This window comes from Octopus sinensis, linkage group LG10 (genome assembly GCF_006345805.1).
Source record: "Octopus sinensis linkage group LG10, ASM634580v1, whole genome shotgun sequence".
Lineage (NCBI taxonomy): Eukaryota > Metazoa > Mollusca > Cephalopoda > Octopoda > Octopodidae > Octopus > Octopus sinensis.
The window spans coordinates 28,218,478-28,243,891 of NC_043006.1; the positions used below are offsets into that span (position 1 = coordinate 28,218,478).

General features: G+C 36.6%; 1 protein-coding gene and 1 long non-coding RNA gene across 2 annotated transcripts in view; one reads left to right on the forward strand and one right to left on the reverse strand.

The window, feature by feature from the left end:
- Positions 1–23,716, forward strand: part of LOC115216418 (A disintegrin and metalloproteinase with thrombospondin motifs 6) — an 85,164-nt gene extending 61,448 nt beyond the window's left edge. The window contains exons 13-24 of the mRNA XM_029785741.2: positions 130–193; positions 1,068–1,170; positions 2,547–2,680; positions 4,461–4,584; positions 6,241–6,321; positions 10,065–10,228; positions 11,177–11,315; positions 13,770–13,899; positions 19,743–19,956; positions 20,763–20,942; positions 22,731–22,893; positions 23,147–23,716. Coding sequence (XP_029641601.1) covers positions 130–193; positions 1,068–1,170; positions 2,547–2,680; positions 4,461–4,584; positions 6,241–6,321; positions 10,065–10,228; positions 11,177–11,315; positions 13,770–13,899; positions 19,743–19,956; positions 20,763–20,942; positions 22,731–22,893; positions 23,147–23,271 — 1,621 coding nt within the window. The 3' untranslated portion in view covers positions 23,272–23,716. The remainder of the gene's footprint in view (positions 1–129; positions 194–1,067; positions 1,171–2,546; positions 2,681–4,460; positions 4,585–6,240; positions 6,322–10,064; positions 10,229–11,176; positions 11,316–13,769; positions 13,900–19,742; positions 19,957–20,762; positions 20,943–22,730; positions 22,894–23,146) is intronic.
- LOC118765070 lies at positions 9,133–13,249 on the reverse strand. The gene is made up of 3 exons (XR_005000918.1): positions 13,162–13,249; positions 12,309–12,313; positions 9,133–9,224 (listed from the first exon to the last, which is right to left on the reverse strand). It is a non-coding gene; the product is annotated as an uncharacterized LOC118765070 (long non-coding RNA).
- Positions 23,717–25,414: the final 1,698 nt, after the last annotated feature.

Consider the following 25,414-nt stretch of genomic DNA (forward strand, 5'->3'; position numbering starts at 1 on the left):
TAACGAGGGGGCAGCCATCATGTATGTATGTATGTATGTATGTACGTACATATGTAAGGTAATTTTTTTTTACTCTCAAAACATTAGCAACACATTAACAACTATTAATTTCTTGCTCTCTTTACACAGACCCAAACATGGTGGGAGATATTGTATTGGAAGAAGGAAGAAGTACCGTTCTTGTAACACACATGTAAGTTGCACTTCCTTAATTTTCTCAATATTATTATTATTATTATTACCAACGACTTCTGTTCACCTTAAATCATCATCCAATCAGATTATAAGTAATTCTTTGATTATTTTTTTTTGGTGGGGGAGCAGGGAGGCACAGTAAATCTCAAAGCAGACAAAGACCCTAACAATAGCATGTAGAATATTGGGTTAAAAAGCCTTTTGGAAAAAAAAAGTCAAAGGTGGCATGTGAAGGTCATCACTAGTGACAAAAGCTGGTGCTATGGAATTTGCAGATGTGGAAGAGGTGAAGAGAAAAACGACAGAGGCATTAAAAGGCATCACCTTGCAAGAATTCCAGTAATGCTTATAACAGTAGAAAACACAGCTGGACTGATGCATTGCTTCAAATGGAGAATACTTTGAAGGTGATAAAAGAGTAAACATGTAAAACTAAGAATAGAAAAATATTCAAAATACCGGTTTCTTTTGGGTACCTCCTTGTAGCCATGTATCTTCTCTCTAGCAAGACACTTGTGCCTGTCAGTCTATCACACTTTAGCCCCTCAACACCTGTTATAAGACTACAGGTGTCTTACCATAGAGGCAATACATGGCCACTCCAGCAAGAAAGGGATAAAGAACTGACAAGATAAAGGGAAAAGGTGAAACCCTCAAGGTACAAGGAAGTGAAGAAAAAGAAAATGGAAACAGAAGATCAAGGATAGCTGGGTAGGCAGGCGTGTGAGAGTGTGAAAGGAGAGTGACAGATGGTAGAGATGAGGACAGAAATGAATGCAGTGAATGATGAACATGAATGAGCATAATGTATGGTGATTGGCATTTGATGATTGATATTTTTCATTTAATATTTACATTGATTTAATTTACAGGATTGCCCTGCTGGTGAAACAGATTTTCGAGAAATCCAGTGTACCTCTTACAACAATGTACCTTTCCGTGGTCGTTACTACACATGGAAGCCATTTACAGGCTGTAAGTTCTGTGTTTCTTATTTAATTTTTAATGTAACTTTCACTTGGTATTTGACCACAAGATTTATAAAACATTTCTACCAAAACACCATCAAAATTTTACTGTGACCTTTATGTTATACTGGAGAAAATTCTTCAAGAGAATTAATAATGAAACTAATAAGATGGGATAAGATGAGTTAATAGCTTGATCTGCTATAAACAACAGTTACATCTCTCTCAAATCACACTTTTATCACAGTCAAAAGAATCTAGAAACAGAAAAAAAGAAGAGAGGAAATTTAGTTGAGGATTTATGTTTAAATTTGGATTAGAACAGGATCTGTGATTACTGCTAACTGTTGGGTTTATAAGAAGTGTAATATTAGGTGGTCATTTATAATATGACTTCAGTATGGAACTAAAATGAAAAAACTCTTGTACCCTAACCAGGTTAGCTCAGTGTTAGATGTAAAGTGATAGGTTATATTGATGAAGCAATCAAAATAATCACAGGGCCCTGCTATCATCAGAGAAATGGCAAAGTCCAGTAGTCATAAAATGAGTAGAGAGATATTCCATACTGTGTGCACTGTTTAAAGTGTGGATACACAAGAAATACAGTGGAGTCACAGGCAGGATATACTGGAGCTTATGCTGGATGATGGTGTTCATAAGTCAGGAATTAAAAAGTTTTTTCAATTTGGAAAAGAGCACCATATGAGCGTGATCGTTGACAGAGCGGTGAACCGGCTTCCATGCCAGTGGCACATAAAAGGCACCATTCGAGTGTGATCGTTACCAGCATCACCTTACTGGCACTTGTGCCCGTGGCAGAGCACCATCTGAGCGTGATCGTTGCCAGAGCAGCGAACTGGCTTCCATGTCGGTGGCACGTAAAAGGGCACCGTTAGAGTGTGATCGTTACCAATGTCGCCTTACTGGCACCTGTGCTGGTGGTATGTGTAAAAAGATTTGAGCTAGGTCATTGCCAGTACTGCCTGACTGGGCCCCATGCAGGTGGCATGTAAAAAGCACCCACTACACTCTCGGAGTGGTTGGCATTAAGAAGGGCATCCAGCTGTAGAAACTCTGCCAAATCAAGATTGGAGCCTGGTGCAGCCATCTGGTTCGCCAGCCCTCAGTCAAATTCGTCCAACCCATGCTAGCATGGAAAGCGGACGTTAAACGATGATGATGATGATGATTGAGTGTTCTCATGTAAACTACTTCATTTATCAATGTAGTTAGAAAATGTTCCTTGATTTATTTTTAAAATGATACATTTGAAAATGACTCCTAATATTTAATGAAAAAACCCTTGTACCATTCCAGGTTAGCATAGTGTTAGATGTAAAGTGAAAGTTATATTGATGGTTTTTCTTCTTTACATTGCAGCTCATGTGAAACCATGTGCACTAAACTGCTTAGCAAATGGATATAACTTTTACACTGAACGTGCACCAAAGGTCATTGATGGTACTAGGTGTTTCCCAGACAAACTTGATATTTGCATCAATGGGGAATGCTGGGTAAGTTTGTATATATAATATCTATGTAAAGTTTCCCAAAGAAAATTTCAATCCAACGGATACATTTTGAAAGTGAAAAAAAAAACCCCAAAATTTTAAAGAAATGTTGCTGGTCACAGTTGATATATAAAAATTTAGTTTATATATTTTTGATATTTCTTTTAGGGTCAAATTTAATGCATATATTCTGTTTAGATGATAATATACTTAATTTAAATTTTATTTGAAATGTTAACATTTTAAGAATTTTATAAACTTTCAAGAGAACATGAAATAATTCTTTTTTTTGTGGGGGAACATTGAGACCATAAATGATAGTATGCAAGTATTGGGTTGAGAAACCCTTTTAGATAAAGTCCAACACTTTTCAACCTAATATTTACATCTTATTTACATTGTTTACATTATTTACATTTGACGGATATTTGTCCTCATCTAGTTTGTTGCTAACATAATGTTTCGGCTGATATACCTTCCAGCCTTCATCAGGTGTCTTGGGGAAATTTCAAACCTGGGTTCTCATCCCTAAGCTATTTTTCAATGTTGTTATTGTTATTATTATTATTATTATTGTTATTATTATTATTATTATTATTATTATTATTATTATTATTCAGGTCACTGCCTGGAATCGAACTTGAAATCTTGGAGTTAGTAGCCCACACTCTTAAACACTGCAACATATACCCATGGGCATATAGCATAGTGGTTAAGAGCACGGGCTACTTACCCCAAGATTCCGTGTTCGTTTCCAGGCAGTGACCGGAATAATAATAATAATAATAATTATAATAATAATGATAACAACAACATTGAAAAATACCTTAGGAATGAGAACCCAGGTTCAAAATTTCCCCAAGACACCTGATGAAGGCTGGAAGGTATATCAGCTGAAACATTGTGTTAGCAACAAACAAGATGAGGACAAATATCCATCAAATGTAAATAATGTAAATAATGTGAATAATTCCTCATCTCTTAAATATAGAACTGTACTTATATTTAAACATTTAATTTATTGCTTTATGTACTTTGAGATCCACTGTTTAAAAAAAATAAAGATTAATTTATATATCCTTTTTAGATAATAATGTATTTAATTTAAATTTAGTTTGTATATTCTTTTAAGAAGATAAAATATTTATTCTTGTCAGGGGGAAAATATATCAAAAGATTTTTGTTTCCTAAATGAAAATGAGTTTAAGGTGCACAACCCATGCTAGCATGGAAAGCGGACGTTAAATGATGATGATGATGATGACACACACACACACACACACACACACACACACACCACTTCAAGCATGTCTTATTAATATTTACTATCATACATTCCTTGGGGGTAATTTAGTAAAATTGATAGTATGATGCCTTGTAGTTTGTATTTATGTGGCTTTACATTCTGAGTTCAAATTCTGCCATGGTCAACTTTGCTTTACACTCTTCAATATGATAAGTTACCAGCCAAATCTGAGATTAACCCTTTCGTTACAGTATTTATTTTGAGATGAGGTGTTTCTTTCAATTACTTTAAATATAACAAAGGATTTAGTAAAATAATAACTTAGTTATCATGAAGCTAGTGTTAAGAACATAAATTGTGACCAAGGTCTGGTGGAAGATTTTAATTCAGAACTTATGAAAACATAACACTCGTACTGAGAGCCAGAGCCAGTTTCAGCCAGGTTGGTAACAAAAGGGTTAATGTCATCAATTATACACTTCCCTTGAATTTGAAGCTTTGTAACTGTTATCGATATTTTGTATGTTGCTTTGGTAGAATGTTGGCTGTGATCATGTTCTTGGATCTGCTGCAAAGGAAGATAAATGCCGAGTATGTGGTGGAGATGGATCTACATGTAAAACCATATCTGGTACTTTTGATCAAATCTTAACTCAGGGAGGTAAGACAGTCACTTTGCATGTAGTTCTTTTTTTAATTTTCAATCAGCAATATATTCTGTGAATTAAGTAACAGTTATGTCATTTTACATTTGCATTTATCTTTGTAGTTATCACAGTATAATGCCAGACAACAACCAGTATCTTACAACAGGGTTTGTGAATCAAATGACTTAACCACACACCCATACTTGATACACACACACACACACACACACAAACACACACACATAAACACACACATGGCTCAGTGGTTAGTGTTGGGCTCACAATCACGATGTAGTGAGTTTGATTCCTGGACTGGGCCATGTGTTGTGTTCTTGAGCAAGATACTTTATTTTACGTTGCTTCAGTACATTCAGCTGTAGAAATGAGTTGCGCCATAACTAGTGTGAAGCTGTATCGGGCCTTTGCTTTCCCTTTAGATAACATCGGTGGCATGGAGAAGGAAGGCTGGTATGCATGTGTGACTGCTGGTCTTCCATAAACAACCTTACCTGAACTTGTGCTTTGGAGGGTCACTTCCTAGGTGCAATCATGCAATCGTATACACACCACCATCGGTTGTCAAGCGATGTTGGGGGGACAAACACAAATACATAAACACACACACACATATATATATACATATATACGACGGGCTGTTTTCAGTTCCCGTCTACCAAATCCACTCACAAGGCTTTGGTAGAAGGTGCCACGCAGTGGGACTGAACTCAGAACCATGTGGTTGGTAAGCAAGCTACTTACCACACAGCCACTCCTGCGCCTATTAAACTTTGGTGGAATAATAAGAGTAAACCTGTTATGAAAGTTGTGAAAAAATCCTTAGGCGATGTATTCAATCTACCTTGGTTATTTTACCACTTTTGTTATATTTCAATTAATTTTGAAAAAAAAAAAAAACAATGAAGAGAAATAACTTTAACATTATTAAACGGGTGTTTGGAATGTAGATTAACATGGAATTTTGGTGGAAGGTTTTAATTGAGATCACTTTAACACAGAAATTTGTATTGTTGAATTGTCGGCAGTTTCAGGCAAGTTGGTATCCAAAGGGGTTGATATCCTGTTTTATGGAGATGCGAAATTATGGAAATCTTATTTTTTGGTGCTAATTTAACATCTGATGTCATAATAGTATAGAATTCTAAACACATTCTTCTTATGTATTGTACGTTGAAGATAACTATTGAAGTGCAATATAAATCTTGAAAGGGACTTAACATGACTCTTTTCTCCAGAACAATAAATGTAAATAATTATTGCTCCACCAACCAAACTATCACATGTTATACACCACCGATCACAATGCGATTCTTTACACTGCTGTATCTTTCAAATATTGCCACTCTGCTGGCTGGTGGGTAGGGTGTGTGGGTAGGTTAACATTCCTCCTGAATGGGATGCCAATCTATTGCAGGGTTACCCATTTACAGCTGAGCGGACTGGTGTAATATGAAATGAAGTATTTTGCTCAAGAACACCAATACATCACTGGTCTGGGAGCCAAAACCATAATCTTGAAATTGTCAGGGCAGCATCCCTAACCATGCACCTTCACGTAGATAATTATAACAGCTGTTGAATATTTAAAATGTCAACTGTCATGTAAATTTTCCAGCTAAGATTTTGTTCTTATATAAATTTTTTTCTCCAAGATTACCATGAAGTTGTAAGAATTCCAAGAGGTGCTATGAATATAAGAATTGCTGAGAAAGCTGAAAGCAAGAATTATCTAGGTAAGTCTATGTAAGGTACCTACCTACAATAAGTTATCAATGCTGGCCTTGATCACATTACTTGTGTGTTATCATAAAATAACATCGTCGTCATCATCATCATCATCATCATCGTTTAACATCTGCCCTCCATACTGGCATGGGTTGGATGGTTTGACATTGAAGGCGGCGAGCTGGCAGAAACGTTAGCACGCCAAGGTTGATTTTGCCTTTCATCCTTTCGGGATTGATAAATTAAGTACCTATTTCTTTATTACCCAGAAGGGGCTAAACATAGAGGGGACAAACAAGGACAGACATAGGTATTAAGTCGATTACATCGACCCCAGTGCGTAACTGGTACTTAATTTATCGACCCTGAAAGGATGAAAGGTAAAGTCGACCTTGGCGGATTTGAACTCACAACGTAATGGCAGACGAAATACCGCTAAGCATTTCGCCCGATGTGCTAACGTTTCTGCCAGCTCTCCGCCTTAAGTACCAGTTACACACTGGGGTCGATGTAATCAATTTAATCCGTTTGTCTGTCCTTGTTTGTCCTCTCTGTGTTTAGCCCCTTGAGGGTAGTAAAGAAATAGGTTTGACATGGAGTTAGCTAGCAGGGAGTTGTCCAGATTCCAACAGTCTATTGAGGCATGGTTTCTATGGCTGGATCCCCTTCCTAATGCCAATCACTTAACAGAATGTGCTGGGTGCTTTTTATGTGCCACGAGCATGGGTGCTTTTATGCCGCACTGGTATGGGTGCCTTTTAAGTGGTACCAGCACCTGAAAGGGCGAGCCTGTATGTGTGGAAAACAGTGATTTTATTTAGCTTGATATATCTTGTCAAGTACAGCAAATTAGCACATCTCAAGGTCCCCTGTCATGTCCTCAGTGAGGCCCAGTGTCTATTAAATTATCAATAAGTTGAAGTTTAATATAAAATCAAATTTTCATTGAGATGCTGCAGGAGGATCCTCAAGATGTAAAACCATAACTCCCTCCTCCTCCTTTTCTGCATCCTCCTTCTCATCCTCATCATTGTCATCCCTGTCCTTGTCCTCCTCCACCCTTTCATCATCATCATCACCATCATCATTATCATTTTATACCCATTTTTCAAGGCTAGCAAGGATAGGACAGGTTTCACAGTGTCACATTTCTCATTTATTGGGCCTTTTACGTCTGACCCACACACACCAACAGAGAAAACCAATTTTGTTTCTGTGTTGTCATGCTATGTGAACTGGTCACTACCAGCACTAAATATACTGTCCATGTCTCTAACAGGGTGGTCTGAGTACCACAAGCATGAGAGAAGCATCATCATCACCATCATCATCAGTTAACGTTTGTTTTTCCTGCTGGCATGGGTTAGACAATTTAACAGGAGCTGGCAAAGCAAACCAAATGATAACAAAGCAGATCTACTGCAAGCAGCTTGAGTGGCATAAGTGAGTGCTAGAAGAAAAACGACCATCTTTGGTTTCAAGATGGAAAGTGTTCTTCCATCAGGAAAATGCTCAGCCACATACAGTGAAGATGACATTCCAAAGGCTGGAGCAGTTTGAATGGGAAATGAGCCCCCACTCACCATATTCGCCAGACATTGTCCCATCTGATTATCATTTATTCTGCAGTCTTCAAAATAATTTGGATGGAAAAAATATGAATTTTGTGGACGAGTATTGGAGGAGTATCTTTCATCAGGCTCCATTTGTCTGTTTTGGCATGGTTTCTATAGCTGGATGCCATTCCTAATACCAACCACTTTACAGAGTGTATATAGGGTGCTTTCTATGTGGTGCAAGCGTGGGTGCTTTCTGACATTGCACTATCATGGGTGCCTTTTACATAGTGCTGGCACAGATACTTTTTTCATGGTGTGGAACAGGTGCTCTTTATATGGTACCTATGTAGTCTATGTATATAAATCATGTGATCATGTGACCGACCAGGCTATCAGATGTTGTTACACATCGCTGGTCACAATATACTTTTGCATTGTTTTAGCCTTCAAATGACACCACCCATGTAGCTAGGCAAGCAGGTCAACATTCCCCTCTGATTGAAATGGAGTAATTTGAAATGAAGTGTTTTGCTCAAGAACATAACACACCACTCAATCAGGGAATTGAAGCTATGATCTAGTGATCATGAGTTCAACAACCTAACTACTTAGCCATGTGCCTTCACACACACACACACACACACACACACACATATATATATATATATCTATATATATATATATATATATATATATATATATATATAATATATATATATATATATATATATATGTTAAATAAAATGAGACAATGAAGCTAAGGCTGTGTGGAATTTTCAGGACATTTATATAGAGAAAGATAGTCTTACAGCTGTTACTTATATACATAATACTACTACAAACTATGACTACAAGAATTAACAATAGAAAAATGGTTCAAATATGGACATGCATATATGTATGGGTTTAAGTATACAGGTATGCAGGCCTATATAATAGTGCATATACACACACATATATGTACATGTGTGCATGTGTATATCAATATACACTTCTTTCTTTCTTTCTTTCTCTCTGATTCCTCTACTCATACTATCACATTAGCCAGTACAATATACACATATGTCTATTTATAGAAACTTGACCATTATATCTTAGCAGTCTTCCCTGCCATTTTGAGGTTTATTATTCACTTTAGAAACCACCCCTATACCTTTTTCTGTACTCATCCCTTAGTGTCATTGTAACATATCACCCCCACCTTCGTACTCTTTACACATATTCATTCCTCACATTCTTATCTCTTCCTATCCTTCCCCTACCCCTCTCCCATCCCCCTCATAATATTTTGACCACCAACTAACACACCTTTTTTCACTTTCTTTCACTTCTTCATTTTTTCCTCATTTTCTCTTCCTCTTTCTTTCCTTCTTCTTTTCCACCATTTCCTTTTGACCATCTCCCCATTTTAACATGCACATATCTTCTCCCCTCTTTATCCACTTAATACTACCACTACATTCTCAAATTTTCATTCACACCACAAGACTCCTTTGAATGACAGCACATGGAATCTATGTCTCCACACTTTCCTTTTGTTATTACAAAATATAAACTCCTATCGGAATTTACATACCATGGACAAGAAACATTTCTACCATTTCTACACACCACTTTCCTTAGATAATGGAACTGCATATCTTTATATATTTTTATTTCTACATTCATTCTCCTATTTCCCTCTATACTCCTCATTTCCATCCTTTTCAAAAATAACTCCTTATATTGAACTCTAATATTTCCCTCTATTTAACCATCTCACATCGTCTCTGATGAAGCGATATCCCTAGTATCCCAGAAACAGCTGTAAGACTATCTTTCTCTATATAAATGTCCTGAAAATTCCACACAGCCTTGACTTCATTGTTTCATTTTATTTAACATATACATGCTCATACAAAATCCGCATTAAACTCCTTACTTGTATCACTATTGAACCGAGAGTCTAATTATGGTCCTTCCAAAGCACTTACATATACATAGCATTACCTGCCACCAATACCTCTCTCATATATATAATATATATATATATATATATAATATATATATATATACCTTACAGTATGGACTGTATACCACTAGTAGTAGAGATAACCTATTATATGGCTTTGTTTTATATTGACAATCAGTGTAATTCTGAACAAATACCAGTAGCTTAGACCATAAATAATTGTTGATTTTCTCATTGACAGCACTAAAGAATGAGGGCAGTGTCTATTATATCAATGGTGGGTGGACTATAGATTGGCCACGTAAGTTTGCAGTTGCTGGAACTATTGTACATTATGATCGACATAATGATGAACCAGAATCCTTTTATGCCCTGGGACCTATCCAGGAGAATTTTGTTGTAATGGTAAGTTAACACATTTGATAATATAATCCTAGTCATACTATAACTAAAAGAAAAACATACGGTCATGTTTGGAACAGGCGTAGGTACATCAGGTAGTTGTCCAGGAGCCCTGTGTATCTGGGAACTCAATGTTATCTATGCAAGATGTCATTGTGTATGTAGAGACCTCAGTACATTAATTTGTCAAGGGAGCAGTGGCCTATATTTTTCTTAAAGCAGCCCTGTCTAGGTTACCTTTAATTATAAGTGTGTTGAACAGAAGTGGTTATCTGGATCTAAGCAACAAAAACAATGCTTTGAATGAGATTGCGACAAATAGAATTTGAAATCAGATTATAAGAAAAATGAAACTAAATATTATAAAACATTTTGTCTGGAGATCTGCAGTTCCTGCCATTTCCTGGTCAGAAAGATTATTATACATGGCCACATCAAAAGGAAGCCAACTGGTTATTGCCTTTTTTTGCTTTCTTAAAATATAAGGTGCAGGCATGGCTGTGTGGTAGGAAGCTTGCTTCCCAACTATGTGGTTCCAGGTTCTGTTCCACTGCATGGTACCTTGGGCAAGTGTCTTCTATTATAGCCACAGGCCAACCAAATCCTTGTGAGTGGATTTGGTAGACAGAAACTGAAAGAAGCCCCTCATATACATATATATATGTGTTGTGTGTGTGTGTGTGTGGTGTGTGTGTGTGTGTGTGTGTGTGTGTGTCTTTGTATGTGTGTTTGTCCCCCATCACCACTTGACAAGCGGTGCTGTTGTGTTTATGCCCCCATAAATTAAAAGTTCTGCAAAAGAGACCAATAGAATAAGTAGTACCAGACTTAATAAAAAAAAAAGTCCCGAGGTTGATTCATTTGACTAAAAAATAAGACTGTACCCCAGCATGGCCACGGTCTAATGACTGAAGCAAATAAAAAGATAAAAACAGATTCATTATTTTGCAGGTTTTGTTGCAAGAAGAAAACACTGGGATTACTTATGAATATAACGTACCATTTGAGGCTAACAAGACCTCACATGATGTCACAAAATATTCATGGAAACATTCCAACTGGTCTGAATGTTCAAAGACATGTGGTAAAGGTAAATAACGATTCTTATTCCCTTTGTAAGAATTAACTACTCCTCCTCTAAGCCTAGATTCGAAACCATATCCAAGAATTCCAAACCACGACGATCAACAGGCACGAAAAAAGGTTTTCTTTGTCCTGTCAAAAATTGATTGATCATCTCCCTTTGACCTGCGACCTCATCATGTCAGGCGAAGTTCAACTGGACAAGCGCTGACCTATTTAATTACAAACTCTGCTGCAGTATGTCTGTCTTTCTAGCTGCCACAATTATTATAAATACGATAGTGAATCAAGAGAGCAGCAGACAGACAGGAGCAGGCAGACGAGATAGATCTATCTACGACCCAAGTTTTTGGCAGACGACAGAGACAGAGAGAAATGTTCAAAGTGCCGATAGACTACTGTTTCGAATGAAACATGCACACACACAAATATATTCATTCCTAATATGTACTCTGTATTTCTAGCAACTCGTAGCAGTTGCCTACATTTGTATGTAGTGTACCTATAACCCTGTAAATAAATGCTTTTCAATCATGGATCGGTTTACGTATTTGTTTATATACACACATAACCACTACACCTTCAAATAGACACTAGGCTTGGGGATTTTCTACTGGAAATGAAATGAGAGTTGTGATATTTATGCACCCTTTTCATATGAATTAGAAATCTAAGTGAAACAGTTTGATATGAGAATGTAATAAAGTAAAACAGTCTTCAAGGTGTTGCTCCAGCTGGCCACAGTAATATATCATCATCATCATTTTAATGTCCACTTTCCCATGCCCATTTGGTCAAACAAAATTTGTTGAGAATTAAATGAATATTGTTATACAAAGCAACAGTGAATAAAATATTAGTGGGACCTGTGGGAATTTCATGGAATGATAAAAATTAAGTGGAGCTATTAAGACAGAAAGCACCAACCAATCGTGGCCGTTGCCAGCCTACCCTGGCACCTAAAAAAGCACCATCCGTATGCTGCTGATGCCAGCGCCACCTTGACTGGCTTCTGTGCCGGTGGCACGTAAAAAGCACCAACTGATCATGGCCATTGCCAGCCTCCCCTGGCACCTGTGCCAGTGGCACGTAAAAAGCACCCACTGCACTCATGGAGTGGTTGTCATTAGGAAGGGCATCCAGCTGTAGAAACACTTCCAGATCGGACTGGAGCCTGGTGCAGCGTCCTGGCTTCCCAGAACCCGGTTGAACCGTCCAACCCATGCTAGCATGGAAAGCGGACGTTAAACGATGATGATGATGATGATGATTGTTTGCATTTTTATTGCATATAAATCACATTGTTGTCTGTGCAATAAATCCTACAAAATATACAATAACAATTTGTACAATACTTAATGCACATTCATTAGTATTTAATTCGATTGGACCTGCAAGATCAATATATTATTGATCAATACAATATTACGCAATATTTTATCATAATTACTTTACATTATATACAATTACTGTACATAATATTATAGATATACACAATGTTTTTATTTACATGATTAATTTCAATTCCATTGCAAATTTTAAAAATATAGAATTCCCAGCTATTTTGCAAAGTCATTTCACTTCTAGTCACAATAATATACTATACTAGAGGAACCTGTGAATATTTCACAGAATTAATGGCAAACTTATTGGGTTATTTCTGAAAACTTTGTCCCAAAAAATCTGAAAACGTAGCCTGTGTTGTGTTTGTATCAAAAGACAGTTGCTCGTCTGCTAATCATTGAAAAATGAAGGAAATTGAAATATGATGATTACTTAATGCACTTTATATATACACTTTATGCACAATTTTATGGACTTATTACACAGCACTCTCCATCTTTCTCTCTCACTCTTTGCCTTTCCCTCCAACTATTCATGTGAAAGTGTTACAGACAGGCTAAGTAACAGGAAAAAACTTAGGTAAAAAAAATACACATTTCACTCACCAGCACCTCTTCCCCATCTCTCTCTCCCTCCCCTCCCACCTCTCTCCATCCCGATCCCACCATGTGTGCACATGCACACGTGTGCATATGCATGCATGTGAAGGTTTATTTTCAGCATATCTTCACTTGACATCATTTAAGCAAAGTGGTGATGTCATGGTTATATAATTCCTCTAAACAACACTCCCTAATGCTCTGTGGTTTTGACTTTTGAAGATTGTGGATTGGAAAACAGCTAAAGGTTTGTGACAGAAGGGGCATCTGTCCATAGGATAATGCCTCCATAAGTCTTCATTTGATTCATGTTAGCATGAAAAAACAGACATAAATATGATGTGGAGGACAATGATAATGCTGGTTGTGGTGCTGGTGGTGAAGGTGATGATGGTGGGGATGATGGCGGTGGGGGTGATGCTGTTGATGATGTTGGTGGGGATTGTGGTAATGAATGATGATGGTGATAATGATGATAGCCATAAATATATATATATGCATATACATATTATTTTCAGGTCAGAGTGTTGCCACCCCTATGTGTCGGATGGAAGCAAATGGTATACCTGTGAATGAAGCATTGTGTTCTCCACAGCCAAAGCCTGGACAGCTAAACCAATGGTGTAACTTACAGCCATGCCCACCCCAGTAAGTATTTTTTACTTCTTTCTCTATGTTTCCTTCTCCTCTTCTTAACCACCATCATCATCATTATCAACATCATAGTCATTATCATAACAGTTCCAACCATTATTTTTATTGCTGCAAGAATTGACTTATTTTTTTAAAGGAAAAAGACCTCAGTGGCATTTGAACTTAGAGAACGTAATTCCTTCTGATTTTATGTTCTGAGTTCAAATATCACTGAAGTTGACTTTGTCTTTCAGTGTCTTTCAAGGTCAATGTATCAATTGAGCACTAGGATTGATGTAATTGACAAACTCCTTCTTCCAAAATTTCAGGCCTTGTGCCTAATGTAGAAAGGATTATTATTATTATCATCATTATTACTGTTATTAAGGTGGTGAACTGACAGAATCATTAGCATGCTGGACGAAATGCTTACTGGTATTTCGCCTATTGCTATGTTCTGAGTTCAAGTTCTGTTGAGGTCAACTTTGCCTGAAACAAGCTATGGTTTTATGATGTAAATTTCCTGTTTTAAAGTGATGTAAACTAAAAATACCATAAAAATTTCATGCTAATTTACGTTCCAAATACCGGTTATTTTGATGAATTCTTCATTATTTTCAACATTATTTAAATAAGCAAAGGCAATATATTTAAGCAGAAATATGGTAACAAAAGGGTTATGAAAAGGAAAAGTTGGCTGTTATTTCTGATAGATCAAGTATCTATATAGAGCAGCATTTCTCAACTGAGGTTGCCCAGAACACTAGGGTTCCACGAGAAAGAGTGAGAAAAGCTAATGCTAATTTCATGATCATGATATTAGTATACATGCACAACATATTATTGGTTATTGTAATATTGTAGACATCATCCTATCAAACCTATTATGTTATCAAAAGAATATAACAACCATTGGGGATATATTTAGTGATGTCTGTAATTTATGGATACCCTATATATATATATATATATATATATATATATATATATATATATATAAGTTCAGTAAAATTTAGATTCAGTTGAATATGGTACTTAAGTTAAAAGCACCAGAATTTAGTATGGTATTATCCATACAATTCAAAATGGGGTGATTATAATCACCCCATTTTGAATTTTATATATATATATATATATATACATACACACACACACACACACACATATATATATATATATATAATATATATATATATATATATATACATACACACACACACATATAGATGAGCCGCAATGGCCCAGTGGTTAGGGCAGTGGACTCACAGTTGTAGGATCGTGGTTTCAATTCCCAGACTGGGCGTTGTGAGAGTTTATTGAGCGAAAACACTTAAAGCTCCATGAGGCTCCGGCAGGGTGTGGTGGCGATCCCTGATGTACTCTTTCGCCACAACTTTCTCTCACTCTTTCTTCTGTTGGCCTGCTCGCTTAGCCAGCGGGGTGGCGTCACTTGAAGGCTAAAACAATGCAAAGCGCATTATGACCAGCGATGTGTAGCAACATCTGATAGCCTGGTCGGTCATGGTGATCACGGTGATATATATATATATATGAGATTTACCACAATGAAAAAAATAGAAAGATATGATATATAATTTTTATTGCGCAGGGGATCCTTGAGGCTTGTAATGTATTTTAAGGGTTACGCAAGGGTAAAAAGGTTGAGAAACCACTGATATAGAGCCTCCTCATTGGCATATCTCAATATAAATCTATTTGATTGTTTATTAGTGGAGTTTGTTGAATCCTATTACTTTAATGTGAGAATAATTCAAGTGTGATTCGCAAAATTATTTATCTCTTAAGATGAGAACATGTCAGAACATTCACAACACTCTAATCTCTGATTCAAGGCTCACAACTGATATAACTTCATTTTATTGTACAATGTGTGTGATTGTGTGTTTGTGTGTGTGTGTGTGTGTGTGTGTGTGTGCATGCATGTGCATGTGTCTTACTGTACCAATATTTGACCTGTTTTCTCTGTGGGTTATGGTGTCAGTCTTTAAATGGGTTTGCCTCCATGCCTACCTAACTGTCTCTCTCTCTCTCTCTCTCTATCTATCTATCTATCTATCTACCTGTTTGTGTGTCTGGAATTGTATTGACATTTTCCTGTGTTCCTGTTACTGTTTCTCTATAAGTATATATGTACAAATACTTAAAGAAAATTTCATATAGATATACACACACATACACTCACAGAGAATGCCAAGAAAGTTAGAGAAAGGGAGAGAGAAAAAGAGAGAGGGAAGAAAAAAGTCGTACAGAATAAAATACCGACAATTTACCCATCACTTCGTGTGTGTCTGTGTGTGTGTATATATATATATATAATATATATATATATATATATATATATATATATACAGGGTGTGATGGGTAAATTATCGCCATTTTATATTTTTAATTTCGTGCATGTACATTGTTTGTTTTTGATTTTATCAACTACACAGTATAGTAGGGTCAGTTGGGCATCATCTGTGAGAAAAACAGCACCATGACACAATTCACTCTGCCAGAAATTTGAGAGTGACATGCTCTACTGCTTGGTATTTGTGCCAGAAGTTCCGATACAGACATTTCAGAGTGTTTGGGTATCAATTTGAGGACAGTGCAATCTGAAAGAGATAAAAATCAAACATCCGGTCAACATCATGATGTCTGGAGTAATCACTAGTGATGGTGATATTATGCCTCCATTCATTTTCCCACATGACCTCAGACTCAACACAGAGGCCTACATCAAATACCTGGAGGAGGTAGTGCTGCCCTGAGTTAAGAGGGTGACTACTTCCAGCAGCCACCCTCTTGAAGGCATGGTGCAAAAGCAGCCATCCCCTTGAAGGCATGGTGCAGACCCTATGTCTAGCAACAGGACTCTGCACCATGCTGCACAAGCAGGAGTACCTAATCATGTCTGTTAGACAATTTCAGTGATCACATCACCCCTAAAATCTGGCTCCCTAACTCCCCAGGCTTGAAATCTCTTGATTATTATGTGTGGGGTGCAGTCGAGCGAGAAACCAACAAAACTCCTTGTAACACCAAAGATGAACTAAAGGCAAGGATCATGGTAGCTTTCACCAACATAAACAAGGAGACCATCCAGAAGAGTTTCAGGAGATTCCAAAGTCGTCTGTAGGCTGTGGTTGAAACTAATAGGGATTTTATTGAGTAAATTTACTCTTTGGTATTTCAAGATATTTTAAAGAAAATTTTGGTAAATATATGTTAAAATGACAAGTCATTTTCATTTTTGCATAATTTAGACAACAGTTTACTTACCACACCCTGAATATATATATACAATATACGTACACATTGTGTATATAAATATATATATAAAAATAGAAAATTTAGAAATATATGTATAATTAGATTAGTGGGTTTAAATGTTGAGTAGAGCACCGACACAGTTTAGGCTACCTGTTGTCACCCGTAGTTGTGGTCCACTTCCATTGGATTTACTTCAGGAACTTTGCAGTGACAGTTAGGGTAATAGTATCAATTGATAGTAGGAGATGGATTTTGGATTAGACTTTTATTAGGTACAACATATGTTTCGACCCATCAGTCTGGGTCTTTCAGGTACATTGATAAGAAGTCACATTAGATATATTTTTTTGTGTTGGTTGGCTTGTTATAAGCCCATCCAGTTTGAGAATGAATAAGAGTAAAAGATATTGTAGAAACATAAAAGATTCAAGTATGAACGTGGTAAACATTTGTTTCAGTTTAGATAAATGTGTAGCATACTGAAGAGAATGCAACAAATGTAAGGCATTTTAGATCGGCAGCACAACTCGAACTTTGCATTCGCGCATTAAGGAACATCTCAACAACAAACAAATTAAAGTTACTATTGAAGCCAATGATAGAAATCTTGGCAACTTAAGAATTAAGGAAGCTTTGATTATCTATAAATTAATGATAAACGTCAACCTTTACAAGACTAGCTAGGCTTATGGGCCCGGTTTCCTGGTTTCTGTGGCATATGTGTTTCCCCCAGCTGGACGGGATGCCAGCCTATCACAGCGTTATTCAAGAAGAGAGAGTAAAAGTTGTGGCAAAAGAGTACAACAGGGGTCGCCATCACCCCCTGTCAGAGCCTTGTGGAGCTTTTAGGTGTTTTCACTCAATAAACACACAATGCCCAGTCTGGGAATCGAAACCACGATCCTCCGACCGCGAGTCCGCTGCCCTAACCACTGGGCCATTGTGCCTCCTCAATAAATGCACCCTTTTAAAGCCTAGCCAGACTCATGGGCCCGGTTTCCTGGTTTCTATGGCATATATGTTCCCCACCTGGATGGGACGCCAGTCCATCACAGCGTTACTAATTTTTGCCAGCTGAGTGGACTGGAGCAACATGAAATGAAGTGCTTTGCTCAAGAACACAATGCATTGCCTGGTTCAGGAATCAAAACCACAATCTTATGATCATGATGCTGACACCCTAACCACTAAGCCATGCGCCTCCACATCTATAAATTAAACCCGCAAATAAATAATAGATTGGAGCTGGGCACACAATACATAACATGACATACACACAGACACATGTGCTACACATTAGAAAAGAGGTAATGGAAATTGATTTGTGGAGCGATAAGTTAATAACTGATGTCACTAACATTCACAAGGAAGAGAAATGCTTGAAAATTTAAATATAATCATAAAATTATTTTATCTCCGACAAGAAACATCTAACCAAGGACAATTCCTTTTAAACCCTGATGAAGGGACTTGTATGTTCCGAAATATTGGATACACATAAGACAAAAGATTACTAGATAAGTTACTTTTAGTTTACGTTACCTCATCTTAAAATCTATTTACATTGTTTAGCCTTTTACATCTTTCCCACTACATACATTTTTTCTCTCCTTGTTTTCTCTGTGTCCCTTTCTGTAGAAGAGCGTAGGCTCGAAATGTAAAAGACTTTTTCTATTCCTGAGCGTTATACTAATACATCTATTTGTTTTGTACACCACCTGTCTTCGTCTTTTGTTTTTTTCGTAAAATCTCCCTATATATATATATATATATTATATATATATATATATATATATATATATATATATATGCAGATATATATGTGCGTGTGTATATATATATATGCAGATATATATGTGCGTGTGTATATATACATATGTATATATATGTGTCTGTGTGTGTATCTATATATGCATATACATATATATAGTTGAAATTTACAGAAGAACAAAAGATGAAGAAGGGTGTGTAAACAACAAACAGGTGTATTAGTTTAATGCTCAGGAAGGTGAGCCTATGTGCTTCAACATATATATATATATATATATATATATATTATATATATATATATTTGTATATGTGAGAGGGATGCTTTAAAGGTGTCATGGAAAGCTTGGTTGGATACCCAAACTTCTGAGTTCTTTTACAGGGCTTAGAAAAACTGAAGGACTGCTGCAATAAGTACGGGCATCTGGGAGGGGAATATGTTCAATAAAATCATAATTAACTGATCCTCCTGTATTTTCTTTTACCCAAAGCCAGGAACTTTTTAGTGTCCCCTCGTGTGTGTGTATTTACCAGAGTAAGCACATAAACGTGAAACAAGGTAGAAAAAATAGTACTCGAATACCAGAGGTAGTGTAATATGCTTTATTAATAAAGTTGGAAAGACTTCACAAAAACTGTTACTCAGAGTTTCATGTTCCTGTTCATCGAACGGGAATGTGAAACTCTGAGCAATAGTTTTTGTGATATCTTTGAAGCTTTATTAATAAAGTATATATACCCTGAGAGATTGTTATCAGACTCTTGTAAAAATAAACCTTGTGCCAGTATTACAACCTCTACTCCTTTTCCAGGTGGAAAACTGGGAACTGGACTGAATGTAGCCAGAGTTGTGGTGCTGGTGGCATCAGAAAACGGTCAGTGATATGTGTCCAGTTTATTGATGACAATGAAGAGGTGATTCTGGAAGATAAAGACTGTGCTAACACACAAGTACCTCCGCAATCTCAAGAGTCTTGTAATCATAAAGTTTGTCCACCAATATGGCTGGCCTGGGAGTGGTCTGAGGTGAGTTTATATTCTTTAGATATTAGAAAAAATTTTTAAATTAATGAAATGCACAAATGTTTTATTTGGTCAAACAAATTGTTAGTTTCATTTCTGTATATGGTTTGCAAGATTTTTTTATGTGAATTCGTGTGTTGAAACAAATTTTGTTGTGCCTAGGCTGAGTCGTTATGAATAAAAAAACAAAACAAACAACTGACTGTTTAACCAACAAATTAAACAAATGATTGGTTAGCTATTTGGATAGATATTTAACCAATAGACTAATAAAGAACTGGAATTGAACCAGTGAGCGTGCTTTTAATATTGGCATAATGACTCTTCCTAGATCAAGTTCTTGATCAGCTGTGATCATGCAGTAATAATAATTGAAAATATCTCAACTTTGACCATCCTTCCTTTTTCTATATCTATGACTACATTATTCTATCTGTCATTCCTGTTTTGATTGAGTAGGGTTTGATTTGTGGAAATATAGTTGCTGTTTCTTGCAGAACAAGCCACTGCATAGACAGGCTTCTTCACTAATTTTCCAAGTGTTATAGTTGAGTGATTTATTGAATTCCTCTCATTTGAGAGGAGCTTGTGGCCCATCACTCATTATGTGAAGCTTCACTGAAGGAGGTATTGAACTTTGTCAACTTCGGTTGTTACTGCTGTTGTTGTAATTGTCGCTGTGTAGTATATCTTTGGATGTGGCATGGTACTATATGCTACAGTGTAGTATAGTAAATATAGTATAACTTTGAGTTATGGCATAGAATTGGATGCTATAATAATGTATAAATTTATTTTTCCTTTCATAGTGTGTACCAAAATGTGGTCAAAATCGGTTAAAGACAAGAGAGGTACGGTGTGTGTCCAGCAGTAGTCGCAGGAATTTAGATGAAAGTATGTGTGACTCTAAAACTCGACTGCCCAGCCAAGCTTGGTGCGAGATCAACAACTGTGAGCAAGCTCACTGGGATCGTGGACCTTGGAGCCTGGTATGTTTGAAGAATTTACTGTCAAATTTCTTTCAAAATGTCACCGATTTCATCATTTTTTTAAATATATTTTTTCTCAAAATATTTTTTCAGATTTTACTTTTATTGTGAATACTATTACTAACAATTTTGATATTATCATCATCACCATTTAATGTTTGTTTTCCATGCTGATATGGGTTGGATAGCTTGACTGGGATCAGTGAGCCAGAGAACAGTGCAAAGCTCCAGTGTCTGTTTTGGCATCATTTCTATAACTGGATGTTTTTCCTAATGCCAACCACTTCACAGAGTATGCTCGGTGCTTTTTACATGGCACCAGCATGGATGCTTTTACATGGTGCTGACATGAATGTTATTACATGGTACCAGCATGAGTGTCCTGCTTCTGTAAGCAATATATCTTAACATAATTTATGTCAATGAACCTTGCAGTGAAGCAAATTGAGAGGAAACATAACGTTATTCAATGACTGGGAAAGATGGAGAGGTTGTTGTGTCTCTTGTTGTATACTTATCACTGGATTTGGTTAAAAAGAGACGATGAGCGATGGCTAGAAGAATATTGAGCTTTATTTGATAACCAGCTGATCTAGCAAGTGGGGCCTCATATCAGTGAGGGGGCCCAGTGCACATTGATGCCATCGAGAGGTAGGCCCCGAAATGGCACGCATTCTCTCCTGATAACCCCATACACTTGCTAGCTTCCGGTATGCAGAGTTTTTGACTGGTAGTACTTGCATGTGCAAGTTGTTTGCAAGACATATACTTACAACCTTCATAGGTTATAGATTTTCATTGATTCAGTGAGAGTGGGATATAAGCCATGATGAAATTCCACTGTATATGCCTGAAGGATAACTAGAATAGAATTTATATAATGCTGTCACAGCTGAGTCTAAGAGACAGGGAAAAAAGAGAAAAAAAAAACAACCTCAAAAAATTACAGTTCATTTCTTTAGTGCTGATTAAAATGATAAAATTTTGTGCTTAGAGAGAAGTCATTGAATAAATGTTCTATTTAAACAGATGAGATTTTAAAAAATTAGTTTGGGTTTTCCATAATTTATCTTTTTTTACCATTCAATAGTCAATACCATTAATCATCATCATCATCAATTTAATGTCCACTTGATGCTTGCATGGCTCAGACATAATCCACTGAAGTAGATTTTTTTTGACCAGATGTCCCTTCCTGTGTGTGTCTGTGTATGATGTATCTTTTTGTCTTTATTTTGTGATAGTTGTGAATGAGTGTTACTATCATACAAGCAGTATTGTTCATTTTCATGTGAAAAAAAAAAAACATGTCTGAACATAAGGAAATGGTATTTTGCTTGACAACAGGTGAAAGTTGGTGGCAGGAAGGATATCTGGTCATAGAAAATCAACCTCAGCAAATTCTATCCAACCTAAGCAAGTATTGTAAAGTAGATGTTAAAATGGACTGAAATACTGAGAGACCCATCCTCCACAACAGAAGTGTTAAGGCCACTACTCCTGGTGAAAAGGATTGGCTTGCAAGTGTCTTGTGCTGGTGCCACATTAAAAGCACCCAGCATACATTGTAAAGTGGTTGGCATTAGGAAGGGCATCCAGCTATAGAAACCAAGCCAAATCATACAGGAATCTGGTGCAGCGCTCCAGCTTGCCAACTTTGGTCAAACCATCTAACCCATGCCAATATGAAAAATGAACGTCAAAGAATGATGATGATAATGATGATGATGATGATGATGATGCATACCGTTTATAATAAAGGAAAAAATTACTTAAATTCCATTTCAGTGTTCAGTTTCTTGTGGTCCTGGGAAGAAACATCGGACTGTGAAGTGTAGGACTTCAACAGGGAGTCCAAGTAATAAGTGTGCTCGTCGAAGAAAACCCCCCTCTGTCCAGGAATGTAATACCCCATGTCCCCACACAGAAGAAAATAAAGAGGGAACTGAAGGTTAGTGGATCCCAACTTATTTTGGGATCTTTTACTGTTTTTTTTTTTTCAAGATTTCAATGATATAATCACTTACTTTTAGAATGACATTGTAGGGTAGGTGTGAGATCTGGATGGCCTGAACATAAAACATGTAGAATATTTGAGCCAGATATGGCTAGTTCAAATGCAAGGGGTTAATCTTATTGTATACTACTTCCTAATTTCTGAAATTCAGTTCTTCATAATGCTAACTTTATGTTTCTTATTTCAGAGTGTGTGGACAAATATCATGTAGCATACTGCCCCCTAGTGGTGCAATCACAGTACTGCAATCGACCCTATTTTCAAAGGCTTTGCTGTCGAGCATGCCAGCTAGCTCAGAATTCAAACCACTGATGAGAATGTAAGAAGAATTTACAGCTTGTTTACCAAATGTATTTCTTTAAGAGAATCATGCCAAAGAACTGCAATGCCTGTTGATTCATATTCTTGATTCCCTTCCAGTTGCTATCAGCCTTTTGAGTGTTTTTTTTTCTTCTGTTACTTGTCGTTTAATATTGACTTTTTAGTTTCATATAGATACTCAACAACTTGTTTTTTTTTTCTCAACCTCTCTCAATCTTCCTTTCTATATTCCTATTTCCCTTTCTTTCTTTCTATATTTCTTTCTTTCTTTCTTAACCTCTCATTTTATTTCTCTCTAATTCAACTTCTGTAATTCTCAGATACTTTTTCCCCAATCCTTCACTATATTCAAAGATAAAGTGTCTATTTAAGATGTGCCAGTATAGTCCTTCACAGTCTCGATTACATTTCAGTAAAATACAATACCTCTTCATTATGTGTTGTTTGTTATTTATTTTATTGTAATCATTTGGGGTTGGTTTCATGGAAGTCTATTCAGGCAGTGTGAGAGCAGACATTGCCCCTACTTTGTGGACATTATCCCTACTTGTCAGATTAAATGAATTAATTTTTCAGAAAAGTAATCCCAAGGGATCTTATAATGGTATGTCTGGATTCAACAAAAAAGGGTGCACAATGATAATGCATGGCTTAATATATGTTCTAAGTTCAATTTCTGCCAGTCAATGAAATAAGTACCAATTAAGGACACAGGTTGATGTAATTGACTAACCATTCCTCTCAAGAATTTCAGACCTTGTGCCTATAGGAGACTTATCCATATGGCAGTAAATTGGTTGAGTTGTTGGCATGTCAGTATTTGTTCCAGCTCTTTATGTTCTAGGTTCAAATCCTGCCAAAGTCCACTTTTTGTTGTCACCATGACCTGATGAAACACTGACTTAGGCTCAGATGATTCAATTAATTTAGTCAATTAATTAATTATGCACATCTGTTCCATGTTTGTGGCATTTTTACACCAATATAAAAAAAATAGTCACAACTGAGGGCTGGACCATGGTAGGAACATAAAGTTCTCAGTTTCAGTTGTCCTTTCCCCCTACCCTACCGTTCTGTCTTGGACTGATGTAATAAGAACTGATCAACTCTGGGTGTTGATCTATCCCTGAATTTGTGGGATTGTACCCATGTTCCAGTGTTTATATTCTGTTACCTGTGTCAGCCATTAGACTGCAGATATGATGGTAACTGCTGTCAAGAATTTTAGCTGATTATTTGTAACATATTACTTTGTAACATATTACTGTTTTGAATTATTGAGTTCTGTTTTTAAAGAATTTCTTCCATTTAATAACATGAATGCTATTGAAGGTATTTACACCAATATACACAAACATAGATATAAGCACACACACGCACACACATGTATACATGCATATATATATATAACCGGAAAGTTTACGAAAATAAACAAAAGACGAAGGCAGGTGGAGTACAAACAAACAAATGTATTGGTATAGCGCTCAGGAACAGAAATAGAAAAAGTCTTTTACGTTTCGAGCCTACGCTCTTCGACAGAAAGATACACAGAAAAAAACAAGGAAAGAAACAAGGAGAGAAAAAAAAGCGTGTAGGAGCTAACAATCTATCATGGCATCCTATATGTATATCATATCATATCATCATCTGAGCATAAAAAATAACGATAATAAAACAAGAGGATGTACATATGGAATGTATTAGCTTGACACTCAGTAAAGGCGATCTTTTCACTGCTCAGACTGAGAAGTGAGCTGCTGAAAAATTAAAAGAATGGTTTATCTTCATCCAGCACTTTAAGAAATTGCTTCATAATGGCAAGTCTGATACAGAAAGGAGGTAGGATGATCTTTCTTGGTGGAACTAAAGGTTCTTCAACTGCATCAAAAGACTCTGGGACTAACGTTTGCTGCAGTCATTCTTTTTCCCTGGCTCTGTTGTCCCACATACATAAGAAGCATGGATATTTGGTGTATCCAGTTTGTGGTACCTCGACTTTGTATTTTCAACGATAGCCAAATTCCACCGAGGTTGACTTTACTTTCATTCTTTTGGGGTCAATAAATTAAGTACCAGTTGCATATGTAATCAACTGGCCCACCTCCCCTAAAATTTCAGGCCTTGTGCCTATAGT